Source organism: Corvus brachyrhynchos, unplaced genomic scaffold, assembly GCF_000691975.1.
Source record: "Corvus brachyrhynchos isolate BGI_N302 unplaced genomic scaffold, ASM69197v1 scaffold281, whole genome shotgun sequence".
Classification (NCBI taxonomy): Eukaryota; Metazoa; Chordata; class Aves; order Passeriformes; family Corvidae; genus Corvus; species Corvus brachyrhynchos.
Window position 1 is genome coordinate 5386283 of NW_008236509.1, and position 18105 is coordinate 5404387.

At 38.2% G+C, this 18105-nt stretch overlaps 1 protein-coding gene across 1 annotated transcript; it reads left to right on the plus strand.

Annotated features, from left to right (window-relative positions):
- The first annotated feature begins 602 nt into the window (after nt 1-602).
- On the plus strand, nt 603-17600 carry SLC5A12 (solute carrier family 5 member 12). Its single transcript, XM_008644112.2, has 15 exons — nt 603-1302; nt 3234-3299; nt 4336-4387; nt 5678-5745; nt 6748-6902; nt 8077-8217; nt 9568-9697; nt 10040-10128; nt 10987-11099; nt 12215-12282; nt 12640-12726; nt 13330-13508; nt 13727-13830; nt 14039-14160; nt 14878-17600. Exons 1-15 carry the CDS (start codon nt 946-948, stop codon nt 15034-15036), a joined length of 1890 nt encoding a protein of 629 aa, XP_008642334.1. The 5' UTR covers nt 603-945; the 3' UTR covers nt 15037-17600.
- The last annotated feature ends 505 nt before the right edge of the window (nt 17601-18105 follow it).

Consider the following 18105-nt stretch of genomic DNA (forward strand, 5'->3'; position numbering starts at 1 on the left):
TAATAATTGAATTTTAAAAATTATGCCAAAGACATAGTTAAGATAAATGTTGCTGTCCAATCTGCTTTTCTATGATTCTCTTGTCCTGTAAGTCCAACCAAGTTGTATATGGAAAAAAAAAATAAGCCACTCTTCACACAAACCCATAAAAACCATATTGTCTTTAGTAGTCAGTTAAAAATTAGTTTCTAACTGAAATTCATCCTCAGACAGTGCAGCACAAACCACACTTCTGCTCATCTGGAGGTCCATTGGGTTTCCAAACACAGCAAGGCTGGGCTACAGCAGGTGGGGGGGGAAGCACTACAGTTAGTTTTAACCATTAAACGCTTCAGTTTCTTACGGCTGCCTTAACTTCCAGAGATTCTACCAAGGAGCACACTTAGAATGTCAAAGGAAAACTGTAAAGCCTATTGCTAACATTCAAGATCAGCTTTTAGCCATATGACGAAATTGCTCCTCTGAAACTAAACTCGCTAGTGAGATGACAGGTTTGTACACTGCGCTTTCCTTCATTTCTCTCTCCTTTATTTTTTTCTCTCTTGCTCTCATTTTATTATTTTAAAATGCTGAGATGTTAGAAAAGAGTTGGATCAAGTCAATGTGCCACGTTAATATTTAACCTTAAAGTTATACATCACAGATAAAAAGGGATTGTACTACAGGTTTCATAGCTAAGTCCCTTGCTTCAGCTTGCCTGGCAGAAACACCTGTAGTACTAGGGTCTAAGTGCATTCCTCCTTAACTCATCCTTTGCTACCTTTTTTTTACTCCTTAGAAGTGAACTGGATTAGAAAATTCTTCTGGCTGAACTGTCTTTCAGTTTATTGTTTGTCATTGCTGAGCTGCAGATAAGCTTCAACTTTGCTGTCAACAGTTAATCTGGTTAGAGCACCAGACATAGTAAACCAGAATCTTCCATCAGAGAATTGTACAATTGGTGCGATGCCAAACTTTGTAGCTCCAGAAGTCAAAAAATTCATGACTTGGGACTATGTTGTTTTTGCAGCATTATTTTTAGTCTCTGCCAGCATTGGAGTCTTTTTTGCAGTTAAGGAGAGGAAAAAGAAAACTTCAAAGGAATTTTTGGTGGGTGGTAAGCAGATGACATGTGGACCCATAGCTTTTTCTCTTACATCAAGCTTCATGTCAGCAGTAACTGTCCTGGGGACACCCTCTGAAGTTTATCGCTATGGGGCATCCTTTGTGCTCTTCTTTCTTTCGTATACACTTGTCATAATTTTTACTGCTGAACTTTTTCTACCTGTCTTTTATAGATCTGGCATCACAAGCACTTATGAGGTAAGTAAAAATCATAAGATACAGGCACGACTCTAGCATAACTAACTATCATGCATATATTTTTTAGAGAAAAATCTTTGACAGAAAGCTTTCTGCAGTGTTTTACAGAACAAATATATTGATACATTATTTTTGGAAATCATTTGCATTATTCAAACTAGTTATTTATATTGCATAAATTGAAATCATAATCTAAGGGTTAGAGCTCCTGTTGTGTACATATAGCACAGACAGGATATGAGTTTACACACCAGCACGAAATTAAGTTACAGTTGGAAAATATTTAAGGTTATCCAAATGCTTCTGGTCTTTTAAGTATTCCACTCTGGTTTAGAGAAACAGAATTTAAGAACAACATTCAATACTGTCCAATTCAAACTTAGTCTAGATAGGGTAATTTTGGTCAAGTTACTATATCTTAATAGCTGAGGTGGAAGGAAGAGAAAGAAGGTGGCAGGCCTATTCCAAAAATAAAAAAGAAAGAAGAAAATAAAGAAGTCAGGGCTGGAGAATGAATTCAAGCATTCTCTAGGAAATGAAATTAATGACTTCTGAGTTTTTGAGAGTTTTTGCCTGGCATTTTCCCTGGAACACATTATTTTCTTCATAATACAGTTCAGTAGCAGCCCTTATAACCTGCTTATCCACAGGACAGCTACTGACCATTTGGGATGGCCTCTTACTCACTTCAATCAACTTCTGCACATTTGGTTGCTACTCTCTGTGGGCAGTTTCAACTAAGCAAGAATTGGATGACAAAACAGGGTTAGTTCTCAAGGAACTTTCTGGTAACAGAAAGGCTGCTCATGCTCGCTGAGCCCAAACCCAAGGAAGGGCTTTGGTCAAACAGATCTTCCTGGGTACTTGAAATATTTTCAGGTCGGTGAAGAGTAAAATTGACCATTGCTGGAAGAAGTTGCATTTTCTAGTTGGTTTTGATCCAAGATCAGAACACTAATTACTTTTGTCATCTGAAAAACCAAAGGTGTCATTGTAGACAGAGAGACCCTTCAAGCATGCTGGAAAGATGACTGTTGGCTTCATGAATTATTTTAGAAATAGGTCAAGTTACATAAATTAGCTATGTATTTATATGGCAGACTGTGAGGTTTATTATGCAAGAAACAGAAGATCATCATGAGCAAATTCAAGAAAGAAGATGCTTTGGCAGTACAAAGTGTACAGCCTAGAGAAAACTTTTACAGCCTGTGCCTGGTGTCTGCGGAGGAGCTCATGGGACTATGGCCCAAGAAGAGCCTCCCTGCATGAAGGCTGCCGCAGGGCAGAGAGACTCTACAGAGACCCCAGGTGGTGATTCAGCCTTAAAACCTGGGCTTTTGGGTCTAGAGATCCACTCACCTCTGCAGTTCTTTTGAAAGTGGCAACACCTCTCTACATCCTTGAACCTGGAAGTCCATAAGATCCTCCCTCTTGCCTCTCCATATTGGTGTGCAGATTTGGCTTTAGACTGAGACAGAACAAGTGGGAAAGTCAGCTTAGCTCACGCACTAGGAAGCTCCATGTTGCTGCTTCACCATTTGCTCCACTTCTGTCACTACTGGAGTCAATGCTATTTCTACTAGAGATGAACTCAAGTTTTCTCATTGTATAGTTGGAATATACTTTCATTTGAAGTTTAAATTTCTCTGTAGTTCTTGGGATGTTCCAGTTATTCCTGGTACAAAGCAGGTATTGATTACTGCAACCCAATAAAGAACTTCAAGTACATGGTACAGATGAGAAGATTTCTTAAATGTAATTATTGTTATATGTAATGACAATCCTGCAGCCCTTGTTACTACTCATAACAGCCATGCCAGCTGACAGCAAGTTTACTTGCACAGCAAGGTGTTACTTAGGGCTAACAGAAGGGTACCATCCATGTCACAGATGCTACATGTGCACTTTACTGAAATTATGCTTTTTCCTAGTATTTGGAGTTAAGATTTAACAAGATTGTCCGTCTTGCTGCAACACTGATCTACATCCTGCAGACGGTAAGAAAACATTAACTCTTTTTTTATGTGCTAATTTCACTCAACATTGATTTTCACAGACTAGTCTCACGTGGCACATTTTTATAATAGATGTTTTAATGAGTATTCTGTTTTTCTTAGTTTTTTCACTTGAACTATGAATGCTAAAAAGAAAGTATGATTACATTTTTAACTGTCTAAATTCCCTAACTTTTCCTGTTTAGTATTGCCATTTTAGTTGTCTTTAACACTCGGATGTTGTGTTGTACTCTCACAGCATACTCTTGGTCTCATTAGGTTCACTTGAAGCCTCTCTCTTCCCAAACAAGTGGATTCTGTCTTCCTTGAGAAGCTGGTCAAGCTTTAGTGGGTACATTTATTTACCCATTTATGACACTGAGGTGAACTATCCTATAGTTGAACAGAAAACTGTTGCACAAGGTATCCTGGGCAGATGCCCAGGTAGCTGCGGTCCCGTAATGGTCACTGCTGTGACTGTCTTGAAAGGTTACATTAGTTGTGTATTTAATGAAAAGATGGGATTTGATGGGAGATTAGGAGACATTTCTTTCTGCATTAATTCCATTTTAATAATTCCCAAACCTTTGGCAATAGATCTGAATGCTTACTGACTTTGATGCTTTGTTTCTTCATCAGTTCTCTTATATTTTACATGTAAAGGGTATTGAGTCAGTTACTTTGAAAGGGATTGAATGGAAAAATGAAAATTTAATTTCTAAGATCAATGCAACTTTATTTCTGTATCACTATTTGTGTTTTCTGGAGATACCCTCTTTCTATTTCATGAGGATATTTTGTCATCTATTTGTCATAGCAATGGAGAAAAAAGTAATACAAAGACAGATAATGGTCCTTCCCTCAGAAAGGAATTAAACACAAGATTTTAATTTTTAAGGGCTGAAAAAGAAAGCCATATACAATACAAGGTGATCTAAAGAAACCCCTAGATCTGGTATTTTGCTCAGAGCCCTACTCTTAGAAGCTTTATCACCGAACATTCAAATACATCATTTTTAATGAACTTTTACTCCTTCAGATCCTTTACACAGGAATAGTGGTCTATGCTCCATCACTGGCACTCAACCAAGGTGAGTTCCTATGCTGCACTACACTGCTACCTCAAATAACAGCACCACAAGGATTGCTTGAGTAAATGAAGTAACAAAAATAGATAAAGACAAAAACCCAACCCTCCTCAAAGGTTCTATAAGAAGATTTTTGCCTTCACTTTGTAGCTCTGCATTTCTGACTCCCCAGGTCCCTCTCACACCCAAACATCAGCAGGATCCTCATGTGCTCTTCTGCTCTCCTTTCCACTCAATACCACCTGAAGAGATTTGAAGCAAACAATTTCCCAACATCCTGACAAAGTTCACAGTACAAGCTGATGATCCAAGACCATACTCTGTACTTTGATTCCCCCCGTCCCTGTCTCTTGTATTCAGGTTTCCATGGGCATAATTCTTCTCCCCGTAGCCAGAGATGAATGCTGTTCTGCTGTCTGTCCCCAGACTTCTTCAATTAATATTTGCAAACTAGGCATAGAGCAACTATCACTATAGATGGGATTTGTAATTTTACTGCCATAGGGCACAAGCAATCATCATGGCCCAAATCCTGATTTTACCAAAACTGACTGGGAAGAGATTGTGAGGCTCTTCTATTGTTTATTATCTGAGTTGCATTCAGTTTGTTCTATCCCACCACTCACACAGCGCCAAATTTCCTTCCTCTGGCATGCAGCTGAATTCCATGTGAAAGTTCTCATTCATTATTACACCACACTAACTTTGCTAATACGAGCACCTTTACAAATAGTTTTGCTCTCACAGACTATGACTGGTGGGTGAGATTTCAGTATCAGCCAAACCAAAATTTGTGCACCTTGTGCAAAGAAACTTTATGAGGCAAAATGAACACAGAAATTTGTTTTAATGCAGCACATTTTAGCATTAAATCATTCTTAGATGCAGGTAATGAAATTTACTTAGGGGTTGGGGGTTTTTTGTCTTAGGATTTTTGGGAGTCTCTGAAGAACTTGGTTTCTCAAGAGAAAGTTCTGGACTAAGAACAGAAGGGAAGCACTGCTTGTAAAGCTCTGTCCCATTAGAATGACATTTGTGCTTTATGCAAGTATTCTCTGTGTTACTTTTGCGTGAAAGTTAGCTAATATCAATTTGAAAGAAAACAACAATGCAAAACAGTATCCAGAAGTTCTACAAAACTTGAACAATCCAGCAAAGCTCCTAATAGACACAAAATATTAAAATTAATAATTGCTCCTATCCTTCTAAAGCTAAAGGATTACAGCTCTTCTGCTACCTTACAGACGACTTACCTCTATTTCGCTAACAATTTTGTTTTCATTGGTTTTGCAGTCACTGGCTTTGATCTCTGGGGTTCTGTAGCTGCAACAGGAATTGTCTGCACTTTCTATTGCACTCTGGTATGTAACAGGCATAACTGAACAGTTGGAACACAGACTGTTAATTTGACCATCCTTTAAACATGACAGAATATCAGAGAAGGATGGCTCCTGTGGAGAACATAGAGATAAATTTTTTCTACACTCTGTGTTATAAGGAAATCTATTGGGAGGAAAAAAATAATCCTCTCTAATCCTCTGCTGTATGTCTCAAGGTTTAAACTAGACATCTTGAGACAGAGTCCAGATAAGGAGGCAATAAGCTTCCCCTGTCATCTTTTGAGAAGATGTTTCTTACCGTTTACAAATTATAGGCTGAAAAACACTGTCACGAAAATTGTGCTCAAGAACAAAGCGCTAAACCCTAGAAAGGACAATCAACAGGTCAGAGAACCTTTCTTTTGAGTGGAAGCAACATGAGACTCCAAATTCCAAAATAGATATACCGTATAGAGATTTGCAATGAAGCAGCAGAGCCCTGGGGCTCAGGATACAAACTAATTGCCATTCTCATTGCCACTAAATATTTTTTTCAATATATCACTCCCCTCTTGTTGAAAACACTTACTATGTGCTCTAGTACTGATTTGATCAAATATGAAAGTAGCTATGTAAGAAAGCGGAATGGCAAACTTTCCAGTGCTATTTTTCTGTGCTAGGCTAATTGTGGACCACTGGGCTCTGAGAATGTACAGAGTCCTATGGGATGTAGGAACAGGCCAAAACTCCCTACACTTTTGTTCCACACCATGATATGTTCTTCAAATGGATATAAAGGAGGCAGAAAAAAAAGCATTTAACTGAAAGTCAAGTATTCTCTCATATGCCCATGGACAAACTATTTAGGCTGTGAAATTTTCTGACCTGCAAAAGTACACACTTTGTGGGAGAATGCAGAGCCCTGATTTGCTAGGTGCTGTACATACAGCTCATGAACTGTCAAAATAAGGAGTCTTTCTACATTTTTCAGTACTTGAGCAACAGGAAAGAAAATTGGGGGCATACAGCTTCTCTTTGTTTTAGGGAGGATTAAGAGCTGTTGTCTGGACAGATGCATTTCAAATGATTGTTATGGTGGCTGGCTTTGTGACGGTTTTGATTCGAGGAACTAGTCTGAATGGTGGATCGACCAAAGTCTGGGAAGATGCCCATGAAGGATCTCGGCTAAACATATTTGAGTAAGAAACAAATGATGCAAACCTTTCCTTTTTGTATATTTAATGTTTAGAAACCCTACCCTTAGTAAGCCAAAAATACTCAGACTGGTTATTAAACAACCTCAGTGACTCAGAGAAGTCCATTCCTCATTTCTTCAGCTATTGGCAATGCATTTGACCTTTAGGAAAGCTTAACTCTTTCAAGAAATCAAAGGTCTGCTGAACTGAAGGGGAGATTTGCCATTTTTCCTCATGTAACTACAAATGCAGCCCAATTATTCCTTCCAATTTCATACACAGAATATTCTGAGCTGGAAGGGACCCACAAAGATCAAGTCCAGCTCTTAAGTAAATGGCCCATACAGGGATCAAACATGAAACCTTGATGCCATAAGCACTATGTTCTAACCAACTGAGCTATTCTCAGTGGCTAATTGTATACATCTTTCATTTTCTATTCATAAAACTGACATTATGTTTTACTTGCACACTACAGCAGCTAGCAATAGTGCATCAGTGCACTGGGATAGAAATCTGATCTTCCTTTGGCTGCTTGGGGCATTTGTTGATTAATCAAGGGAAGTCACTGACAGAATCCAGCAGCAAGGTCAAATGTTATCTGCTGTCTCTACCAAGATAAGGAGAACTGCAAAAATGACATATTTGAGACAGAAAGATATACTTGTACAAGTCAGATTTGCTGAGTAATGGAATTTTGTTGTACAAAAGATAACACTGCAGCTGAAGCAATTTCATGTAAAGGAAGTTACATCATAATGATGTGTTATTAAAAGTTTAGTGGATTTTTAAAGAGTTTGTTAAGGAACCTTGTTCCTTACAGAAGATGGGGTCCCAGGCAGGACAGCTTGTAGATCTGCTACAATATGACACAGGTCTTATATCTGAGCATAAGCATGCTTATAAATTTGATTAATCTCAATTAAGTGACCCTCTATGTCTGAATGATATTTGCTTATCCTGACTTGAAAACAATGTGTTCCAATATAAAAGTAAAAACACTTCCAAACTTAAACACATCAGATGTTATCTGTGCTGGAAAACAGTATTACCAATGCAGAACTTTTGATTCAGATGGTAGGACAGGTCAGATAGTTCTGAAAAAATCACCTACCTCTTGCTGAAAAAAAAATGTTTAAATAAAAAAAAACCTAAATAGCTTCTTTCTTTCTTCTAGCTTTGACGTTGATCCTTTGAGACGACATACCTTCTGGACAATAGTTATTGGGGGAACATTTACGTGGCTAGGGCTCTATGGAGTCAATCAGTCCACAATACAGAGATGCATTTCCTGCAAATCGGAAAAGCATGCTAAACTGTAAGCTACCTGTCATTAACCTATTCCTGCAATTAATCAAGAATAACACTAAGTTTATCAGCTATACTAAATAAATATTGGGATCCCATTAGGTGGTAGTAAGATAATTGTGCTCTGACAGTCTTACTACCTCTGGCTCGAAATCACTTAAGTATATGCAGGGGAAAAAGAGGTAGCTATTTATCTCTTGCAGATTAGCAATTTATGATCAGGCTGATAACATAATCCTCAGAAGGAGAGTATGGCAAAGATGCCAACACAGAAGTTGTGCTATCTACAGCTTCATTGTAAAAATATATTTATTGGAACTGTGTTTATGTTATACTGGATTAAAAGTTGTTATTGATTTAGTGGGGCACTACAGTACAAGGTATTATCTAAATGAAATTAAATCTTAATAATTTCTTAAAATTCTGCAGCATCAGAATAATCAGAATCAATGAAGAACAAAGTTAATCTTCACAATATAGATATACAGGTCTCCAGCTTACTACCTTTCTCAACTTTAGCAGTAATATATGCATAGCTATATGTGTTTTACTAAACAATCATATTTTTTTCATACACCTAGGGCCAATTGCTTGCACATGTGGCTAAAGCATAAAGGTGATAATTTTTTCATTCTTCGAACAGCTAGCTTTTTTGCTCTCTGTAAACATACTAATTTTTCTGTAGGTCATGACTGTCTATATGAATTTATCCTGTAGAAAATTCAATGTCTGAAAAGCATTTAGAAGTCACACCAGTGAGAACATCACTAGTAACAAGTTGGGTTAACCTTTGTGTCCTGTTAGCACATTCTGAACTGGCCTTAGCAATAGATCTTGCACAAGGTAGTGTCCAACAAGATGTGAGCTCTATAAAATCTGGCAGCTCTCAGAACCTGCAGGATTGCTGAACGACAGCCACACAATCTTCCTAGCAGATGCTGTCACCCACATCCATTTCATGGAATAGCGAAAAACAACCAAGACTGTTACTTTGCATGGTAACACTGGAAATAATATTCTGTGTGCTTTAAAGGAAGTACAGCATCAACAGCTCCCAACAGGCAAAAATCTGTTCTTACAATGGACAGGAATGACAGATCCAGCATTTAGTGCAGCCCATTCTGTGTAGAGGTTACATGACTCTTCCAGCTGTATGGAGTTGCTTGGCAACTTTATTCTTGCCCTATAGTGTAAGGATGGTGTACTTTTCCTTTTTTTAAATCTTGCTTTGAATTATACAGCCAGTTTGAATTATATAACCAGTTGGGATTAAGGGATCTCCCAAAAAAGTTCAGAATAAGTATCTTGTAAGAATTTTTAAATTTATTTTCCATTAAATGGTTTCTCTCTTTTGCTCTAGGGCACTTTACCTGAATTTATTGGGACTTTGGACAGTCCTAGTGTGTGCAGTATTTTGTGGATTGGTAATGTACTCTTATTACAAGAGCTGTGATCCTTGGACTGCTGGTTTCATTTCAGCTCCTGATCAGGTACAGATGTCCATTATGATAATTAGGAGCTGCTTTGGGCTCAGATATAGCACGTATCAGGACAGTTTAAATTTTGTGCAATGTTCTATGTCCTTTCAGCACTCAGGCACTAAGGTGGTTGCCAGATCATGGCTACAATAATATCTATTCTGGCACTCCTGCAGCACTAATTCAATTGAGCATTTTTGCCAAAAGACATCCCCTTTGCTCAAAATCTGATGCCATGTTATTTGGGACAACACCAGAATTTAGCAACATGCTCATAAACAGCTACTTCTCTTCCATTACCCAGGAAACTCTTCATTAATTTTTTGTGTTGCTCTTGTGCTCCTTCAATCCCAGCTCATGCCATACTTTGTTATGGACATTTTTTCTTCGATGCCAGGAGTCCCAGGACTGTTTGTTGCCTGTGCATTCAGTGGAACACTAAGGTCTGTGAATCTGAATTGACATTTTAGCTGTTTATGATAATTTCTTGAGAACCCAGAATGAAGTCAAAATATGAAACGCTAAGAAAAGCCCAGATGTTTTTCTTAGAACAGTCTAGGAAGTAGCAGTAGTTCCTTATTGAACTATGTTACACCCCTGGAGGTATTTAAAATACATGTGGATGTGGCACTTAGGGACCTGGTTTAGTGGTGGACTTGACTGTGCTGGGTTAACGGTTGGACTCTGTGATCTTAGCAGTCTTTCCAACCTAAATTATTCTATGGTTTATGACAAAGTCTAACTCCATATCTCCAGCATCTTTTTATCCCAAATACATTTAGAATAATGTTATCCATACAGTGTAGAAAGTACCCTTGGGAGCTGCTCATGGTGAAATTGTCTTTACTTAAGAGCCATAAAATCATAGTCAGGGGTATAAATGTTTTCAACAAGTCTATCTGAACTGTATTCACCAAAGATAGGCTCACTCACCTAGCTAAAAGTTGGGCTATTCATGGAGGATCAGAGTGGTGACTACATATCCTTCAATTTGTAAGAGAGTGAAGTTTTAATTCTGGAACATGTCTATATTTAAGGTCTTTGCAAACTTGTAAATGGAAGGGTCAGTTAGGATGAGTTTCTATCTTGTTCCATGCCAGCACAAAGGAGAGCCCCCAGCAATTCCAGAAGTAGCAGAAACCTCCCCAGTTAAAGCAGCACACATGAAAAATACTACGAAAAATACAGTTCTTGAAGAGCATTAATGCTGAACAAGAGGAAGAACTTCTTTATAAATACAACTTGATTTCAGATTATATTGCTTCCTATTTACTTACCACTCTTACTTACCCTTTCTACAGCACGGTAGCTGCCAGCATCAATGCTTTAGCAACTGTTACCTTTGAAGACTTGGTCAAGAAATGTTTCCCAAACCTCTCTGAGAAGATGAGTACGTGGATCAGCAAAGGCTTATGTGGGTACTCTAGATGAGATCCATTTCTTTAGCAGCAAAGGGCACTGCATAGAGAGAGTCCCTCAGAAACACTTTTTTGGAAGCCTCCACAGGAATGTAACCCTTTATAAACCCACAAGGTGAACATCAGCCTGATGCTTTGGTAACATTAAGTATCAGCACCATACAGCAGAGAAAAAATATAAGCTAGCATTAACAACCATTGCTCAAAATCCTTGGAAAACTTTGGCCTACTGAAAATATTGGAAAACACTCTTCATAACACAGAAAGAATATTGATGTAGTTATTACCGCATTACTCTATAGTAGTACTTCTTGTTCTTTTAGAATAATAACGTAAGTAATTTCTATTCAAACTCAGAGTATTGCATAAGCAGTTATTTAGCTTTTCAGAGAAAAAGTATGCAAAAAAAAAGTAAAAAACCCCACAAAATATTATCAACATATCAAGCATCCAACATAACTTTAATTTTTAGGATATTTTTTACAACTATTGCAGTAAGATCATAACCCTTTTATGAATACCATATTAATACCATGAGAATTCTATTAATGTTCATAAATATCACGAAAGAGCCAAAGCCATATATTTTTTATCTCTGTAACTGCTTCTAGTCTCCTCCATTCTTGTTTTTCCACTTACTATTAGCTTTTTCACTCTGGACCTAGAAAGATAATTTTTACTTCCAAAAACAAGGTGTGCTAGCACATAAGTTTTGGTTGGCTTTACTCAAGACTGCTGCGTACAGAGTTCCACCTACCACAAAGTTAAAACTGGTTTCAAAGAAAAAAAGCCATGCTGTTTATAATTTCTCAACTCATTTATTAGATTACTTTAAAAGTGATATTTAAAGGCAACAGAAAACATTTCTACATGAAGCATAACTTCTAAATTAATTTCATTGCTATTGTTCTACTTTGTAAGAAAAATCAGTCAACCAAAAATGCAACGAGACTTCACACAAGACACTGCTGGGTGTGTAATGGTCCACTCTAAACATCCAAAAAGAAATGGAATTTCCTCCGTGCTGCCTGGTCATCTCAGACACTACTGAGCTAGAAACCATCCCCACTATTAACCAGCACTGAGAACCTCACTACCTTATCTTTCCCAGGTATATTTTATGGTGTGCTGTGCACTTCGATGGCTGCAGCAGCATCGCTGCTGGGAGGAGTTGTTCAGGTATTTCTTGCTTCAGAAATGCAATTAATAGAACAGGAATGAACAGAAATGCAATGAACTGAACAAATAATGCTGCCAGCTCTGATGGCTGCTAGATCATCTAAACCCTTTCTGTGGACATTTTGCTGAGAGGAATATGTAGGGGAAAAAAAATCATAAATCCCTTAACTCCTTCACTATTGACTCAGTGCTAGGGAACAATACTGAGCATGATTCTCTCTTCAACTGTGCCTTGAAATCACTACTTATCCCTTCTCCCTCACTATTTTCCCACTGAAAATTACAGACCAAAATCAGAACTGGACATGCTCTCCCTCAGCAGCTCCCTGAACTCCTTCTTCTTCTCTACACCCCCAGGCTTCCCTCTCCATCCATGGGATGTGTGGGGGGCCCATGCTGGGATTATTTACTCTGGGAATTGTGTTTCCCTGTGCTAACTGGAAGGTAAGGAAAAAAATCCTGATCTAAAAGAAAACCTCTTGGCATTTTTTGGTTAAAACTCAGTTTTGAAAATTGTTTGGGTCTTTGAGCTGCTTTTCAGTTTTAGTGCCTGAGGATCTAAGATCTATTTATACGTGCCTTTTCCCTCTCTAAATGTATCCTGTTGAATTTAAGTGTACCCAACTGTGGAATAATTGGTGATTAGATTCACATGAGGGTTTTCTTAAAAATTATTTTTGTTTCTGAGTTTCTTTAAGAAGAAAAAATTATTCAATACTTGCACCAACCTTGGGAGGCACAGAGTGATTTCAATAGCTTTGCCTTCACACTTTCACTCAAAACACAACATGAGCTCATTCCATATTGCCCCATGAGGATTCCCATCAAGGTTAGCAGAAGTAAAACTAAAATCTGTATCACAGCTTTGAGCACACTTCTGCTTCAACTTTTATAAATAAAGGGCACTAAAACACCGTGTTTTATACCTTAATTGAGAGAGAACAGAATTTATTTTCACAGTAACCCATCATTACCTACTCCTGCCTAACTCACAGAAAAGCACTTTCCACGTATCATCTTTAACAGTACCTTTCTATACTTGCCAAGGGTGCTCTCGGAGGCCTCTTAGCTGGGATCAGCTTGGCTTTTTGGGCTGGTACCGGCTCTTTCATTTACCCTGCACCACCAACAAAGTCCATCCCTCTGCAACTGTCCACCCTCAACTGCACATTGGCTAACACCACTGAGGCACTGATAACGGCAGCTCCCACGGTGGCTCCAGAGAGGTATTTTTCCTATTACCACTTAAGCCTACATTTTGCCAAGTGTGCCATCCCCACCTGCAGCTGGGGTGCAGGCAGTAACCACAGAGCAGGCTGGGAGTGCAGACTGATGCCAGATGACACATCAACTGCAGCATGAGCTGCATTTTGCTGGCACAGTCAGGCAACAACCTAAACACAGCTGTTGCTCATCACTAGCTGCTTTTGTCACCTCTTCACAGGCCTTTGCTGGCAGACACCTGGTACTCCCTGTCCTACCTGTACTTCAGTGCCATCGGCTCCATGGGCTGTGCCATCACAGGGTTGTTGATAAGCCTTATAACAGGTTGGTGTTCTAAACATACAGAGACATATATATATATATACACACATATATAAAAAAAAATGTTTTTAAAAAGTCCAGCAGGTGACTTAAGACAGACTCAGAAGAGGGCAGTGGGCTCTGATCCTGCTTCCCTACCTCACATATTCTGAGGCTCCCAAGGCTCATACCTAGCTATCCATAGGCTCATGTATTATTATTTTTTTTCCAGGAACTAGTAAAGGAGAAGACATCCCACCAGTGTTAATTAAGCCAGTCTGCAACCTGTTCTGCTTTTGGTCCAAAAGACTCAAAATTTTCCTCTGGTGTGGTGTGCAGCATGACAGCCTGGAGGTAAGTACCTGAACCCACCAGCTTGGCCCTGCTGTGGCCCAGGAACAGTGGGAACACATGCATGTACTTACATGAGGGCACACGCTGAGCAGAGAACTAACCAGCCTTCAGCAGTTACGTTTGAACTTATGCAAGGTATGCTGCATAAGCACCACACACTGGAAAGGAGATCAGCCAAACCCTGGTGAGTAATAAGTTAACTATTTTTCCTGTTTTCATCAAATACGGGGACTCAGACTCTCCAAACAGCCCTCAGGAAAGCCAGGAGCTCATGAAACAGGGTCTGATCTCCATCTATCTGCCTCCCTGCTTCAGCAGCCAAGTGGAGACAAAACTGCACTTTACACCTTAGAGAGTTCACCAAGCTATCACCTTCCACCAAGCTCAGAGAAAAAGACTTTAGAACTCATATGTTCACAAAGCTCTGTTGCTGCTGCCATCCCCACCATCAGAACCTCTGTGGCTTCTGCCCTTCAGAGCAGCACCGGGGAGTAACAATCAGGCTGCGCTGCACTCACCAGCACCTGAGCTGCTCCTTTCCACCTCCCCCACAGCAACAGGGCCAGCTATTCTAAGGCCAGGTGTCTAAGGCTTTGTAGCTCATTAAAAAGGCATACGGAATGAATAACTTTCTTCTTGCACTGTTTTAACAATTTTCCTTTAATCAAAGGAAAAAGGTAGTGAATACAGGCTTCATATTTTCTTTCTTTTTTTCAGATGGACTTTGAGAAAAAACTGCCTAAAGTTGCTGGAAATAAAACCAGAACAGATAACAGCTTCGAGAATAATACCAACAAAGAAAATAATCACCAGATCCCTGGTTACAATCCTGAGGAAAATTCATATACAAATATGAGCAGAGAATCTCGCCTCTAGAAGCTGAGGGACAAGGGATATTTAATCAAACTTTAGTTCTTCAGCTTCAAAAATTAAGAACTTTTTTTACTGCATTTATCAGCTTGTAGGTGACCAAGAGGGAACAATTGCTCACTATAGCAATAAAGGCCAGATTTTTATTTATTAATTTCTTGGCAGACCTGGGAAATGATCGGACAACGGGGTTTTGGAAGCACTGCTATTTTGGAAGAAACGTTTCATGAATTTTGTTGTGGAAGCTCCCACTCAGATGCAGCTGCAATACATCTGCATCACATGCTCTGTTCAGTAACTCATCATTGAAGGGAAATGTTCAAAGGTGAACTTGAGATAAATTAAGACTTCAGAGAAGTTTGTGAGATATCTCACAAAGGTGAGACAGTGAGCTGCCCTCTGATGGAGGGAGAGAAAAGAGGTCAGGTTGAGCCTATACCCAGGTATCTGAAAAAGTCTCCTCACAGGAACCTTGTATAGACCAGACAGGACTTTCAGTCACCAAGATAACTGTGTTTGCTTCCTCTGTGGAATTCAGGTTTTCTTTATAACTTCTCATTGTAAAAGCTATAGGAGAGAGTAACAAATTTACTTTACTTTGAATTCAGGGTAGTTCTTTATCTGTGTTAGTTTTCAGCTCAAAAAGATCCACTTTTATGCAACAAAGAAAATAAACCAACAATTTAATGATGATTATGCCTCCTAATTGATAACTCATGCTGAATTTTGAAAAAAAGACACATTATTAGGCAAAATAATCTGTCTGGTACAATGTCTTGGAAGCAGAGACCACTCAGTGCTCTCTTTCATTTCTTCTAAAATGTGCTGGTTGTAAATCAAAGTCAACAGATCACCTCTCACCTTGATAAACTTCTGGATATAGTTTTTCGATAAATATATTTGTTTTTAAACAAAATGCACAATTGAATGAAACAAAAGGAATAAAAATATCGAAGATGACTCATGGACCCAGCTGATACATTCATCTTGTATTTCTTTGAAGAGCCCAGCTGTTGCTTTTGCTTTATCAGTGACCATCTTTATGATGTAGATGTATGTCAGCCTGGTCCTTGAACTTATTTCCCCTGTGTGTGTTCATGTCCTATCCCTGGAAGTGGTCCCAGGATTTTAATCAGAGAACTGACATAGCAGTCTGTAAATGACACTGCCTTGCTTGCATGGAACAGTTTGTCAAGAAACTAAGTCAATATTTGTGTTAATCCCTTTTACACTGCTTTTATAATCTCATAAAATCTTATAGCTGAGTGTGGCTAGCTGCTTGCTTTCTCATGTGGCATGCTTTCCCTTCCTGCTTCCATAGTTGGGATTGTTAGCAAAGCAAAGATGGAAACTCAGTAAATATATCTGTACCATTTGTATCTCATGGCCACACACCTTACTGATTAGGTTGTATTAAGTCTAACTATCATGCATAAGGATGTAAAATAATTCCTGAGTGAAAGTGGTTCAAAACACCAATATAAAGCTATATAGTCAGATGGAGGATCATAAAACCCTCTCTACTCATAGTTGGAGGATATCTGATTCAGAGATCTGTAACTCTGAAGACAATCAAGTCTCCTCTGAATATTTCTTAAGGAACTGAAAGCAGTATCATTATGCTCTGCATGCATTTCACAAGTTTGGCAACACTGGATTCACTACAGACTTAATATCTTTTCAAATCATTTACCACAAAAGAGAATCTTAATTAATCCATTTAATATCCAAAAAAAGTGAGTTAGGTTGGCTAGAATTGCATTCTCTCCAAATGCTGTTGAAGAAATATGCTGAAGAATTTTTCTTCAACTATTTCCAGGCTAGTTTTGTTACAACTAAAGCTGCTCATTGAACACAAGTATTTTCTGTATTTGTAATGGAGCCAGGCACAGGGTTATACTAATACCAACACGTGGGTCATACGTGACAACGTATGGCTAAAATCAGTAGTTCATTATTCAGCCTTCTAGCAAGATTTAAGGATAAGTCCTAGCAAAACTGGAACTCAGAGAAATCCCCATTCTGTTTAAATATTCATGTCAGTGTTGTTTAGTTATCTTCTCATTTCCTCTACATCCTGAGCCATTGATCCTTCCAGTGGCAGATCTAGCCTGTCCAATTTGGTTGAAAAACTGAGATTATGAAACTAGGAACAGATAAATCCTAGAAGAGTTTAATTTAAGAAATTGTTAGTCACTAGTGAAAGCAGTACAACATAAATGACTGAAAATTTGAAAACTCAGTCTAGCTGTGCCTTGAGACCAAAATAATCAAATATTTAATTGTTTAAAATGCCTGAGCCAAGTATGACCCTGAAATTACTTTCTTACAAGACTATGTAAGCTCATGAACACTCACTTTTCAAGTATAAGTTGCTTTTAAGTATCTTTAAATATTTGGAAAAATAAAGCTCACAGCGTTTTTCAAAGATATCCAAGTTTATTACTGAAAAAAAGTAATAATCAAATGTGCATGATACAGCAAGTAGTTGCATTTGTATATGTAAACTGTGATAAAGTAAACAGCATCCCAAAGACAAATTTATGCCGAAAGTGTCTCACAATAGTTAATCAGATCTACAACTTATTCCTCAGTAAATTCTTTTACTTCTGGGGTACATAGCTGCTTGTAATAGCAATCATAAAACACAAAAGAAACTGAAAGCTGCCATGCTGGAGGAACTTGAAATTTTGCACAGAAAAGTAAATTTCTCTGACACGCTCTCTGATACTGTAAACTTGTTTTAAATATTACTTACTAAGTGTGGATTTATGAGTAGAAAAAATAGCTGAAATTTTACTCTTACTCCTTACTTAGAAATCAAGTTGTATTTAAATATTACACAAATTTCAAATATATACACATTTTAAGAAATCACTTATGATCATGATATTGCAAGTTAGCCAGGACTATCAGAGTAAAAAATGACTGAACTATCTTACTCAGTTAGATTTTACATGAGACTGTTTCAAAGAACTGAAATTTCAGTGATACTAATCTAGGTAAAAACTAGAGCCATCAGTTTGGAAGATTTTTCAATACAAAACTCCAAGTCATTTAAATAGAACATGAAAT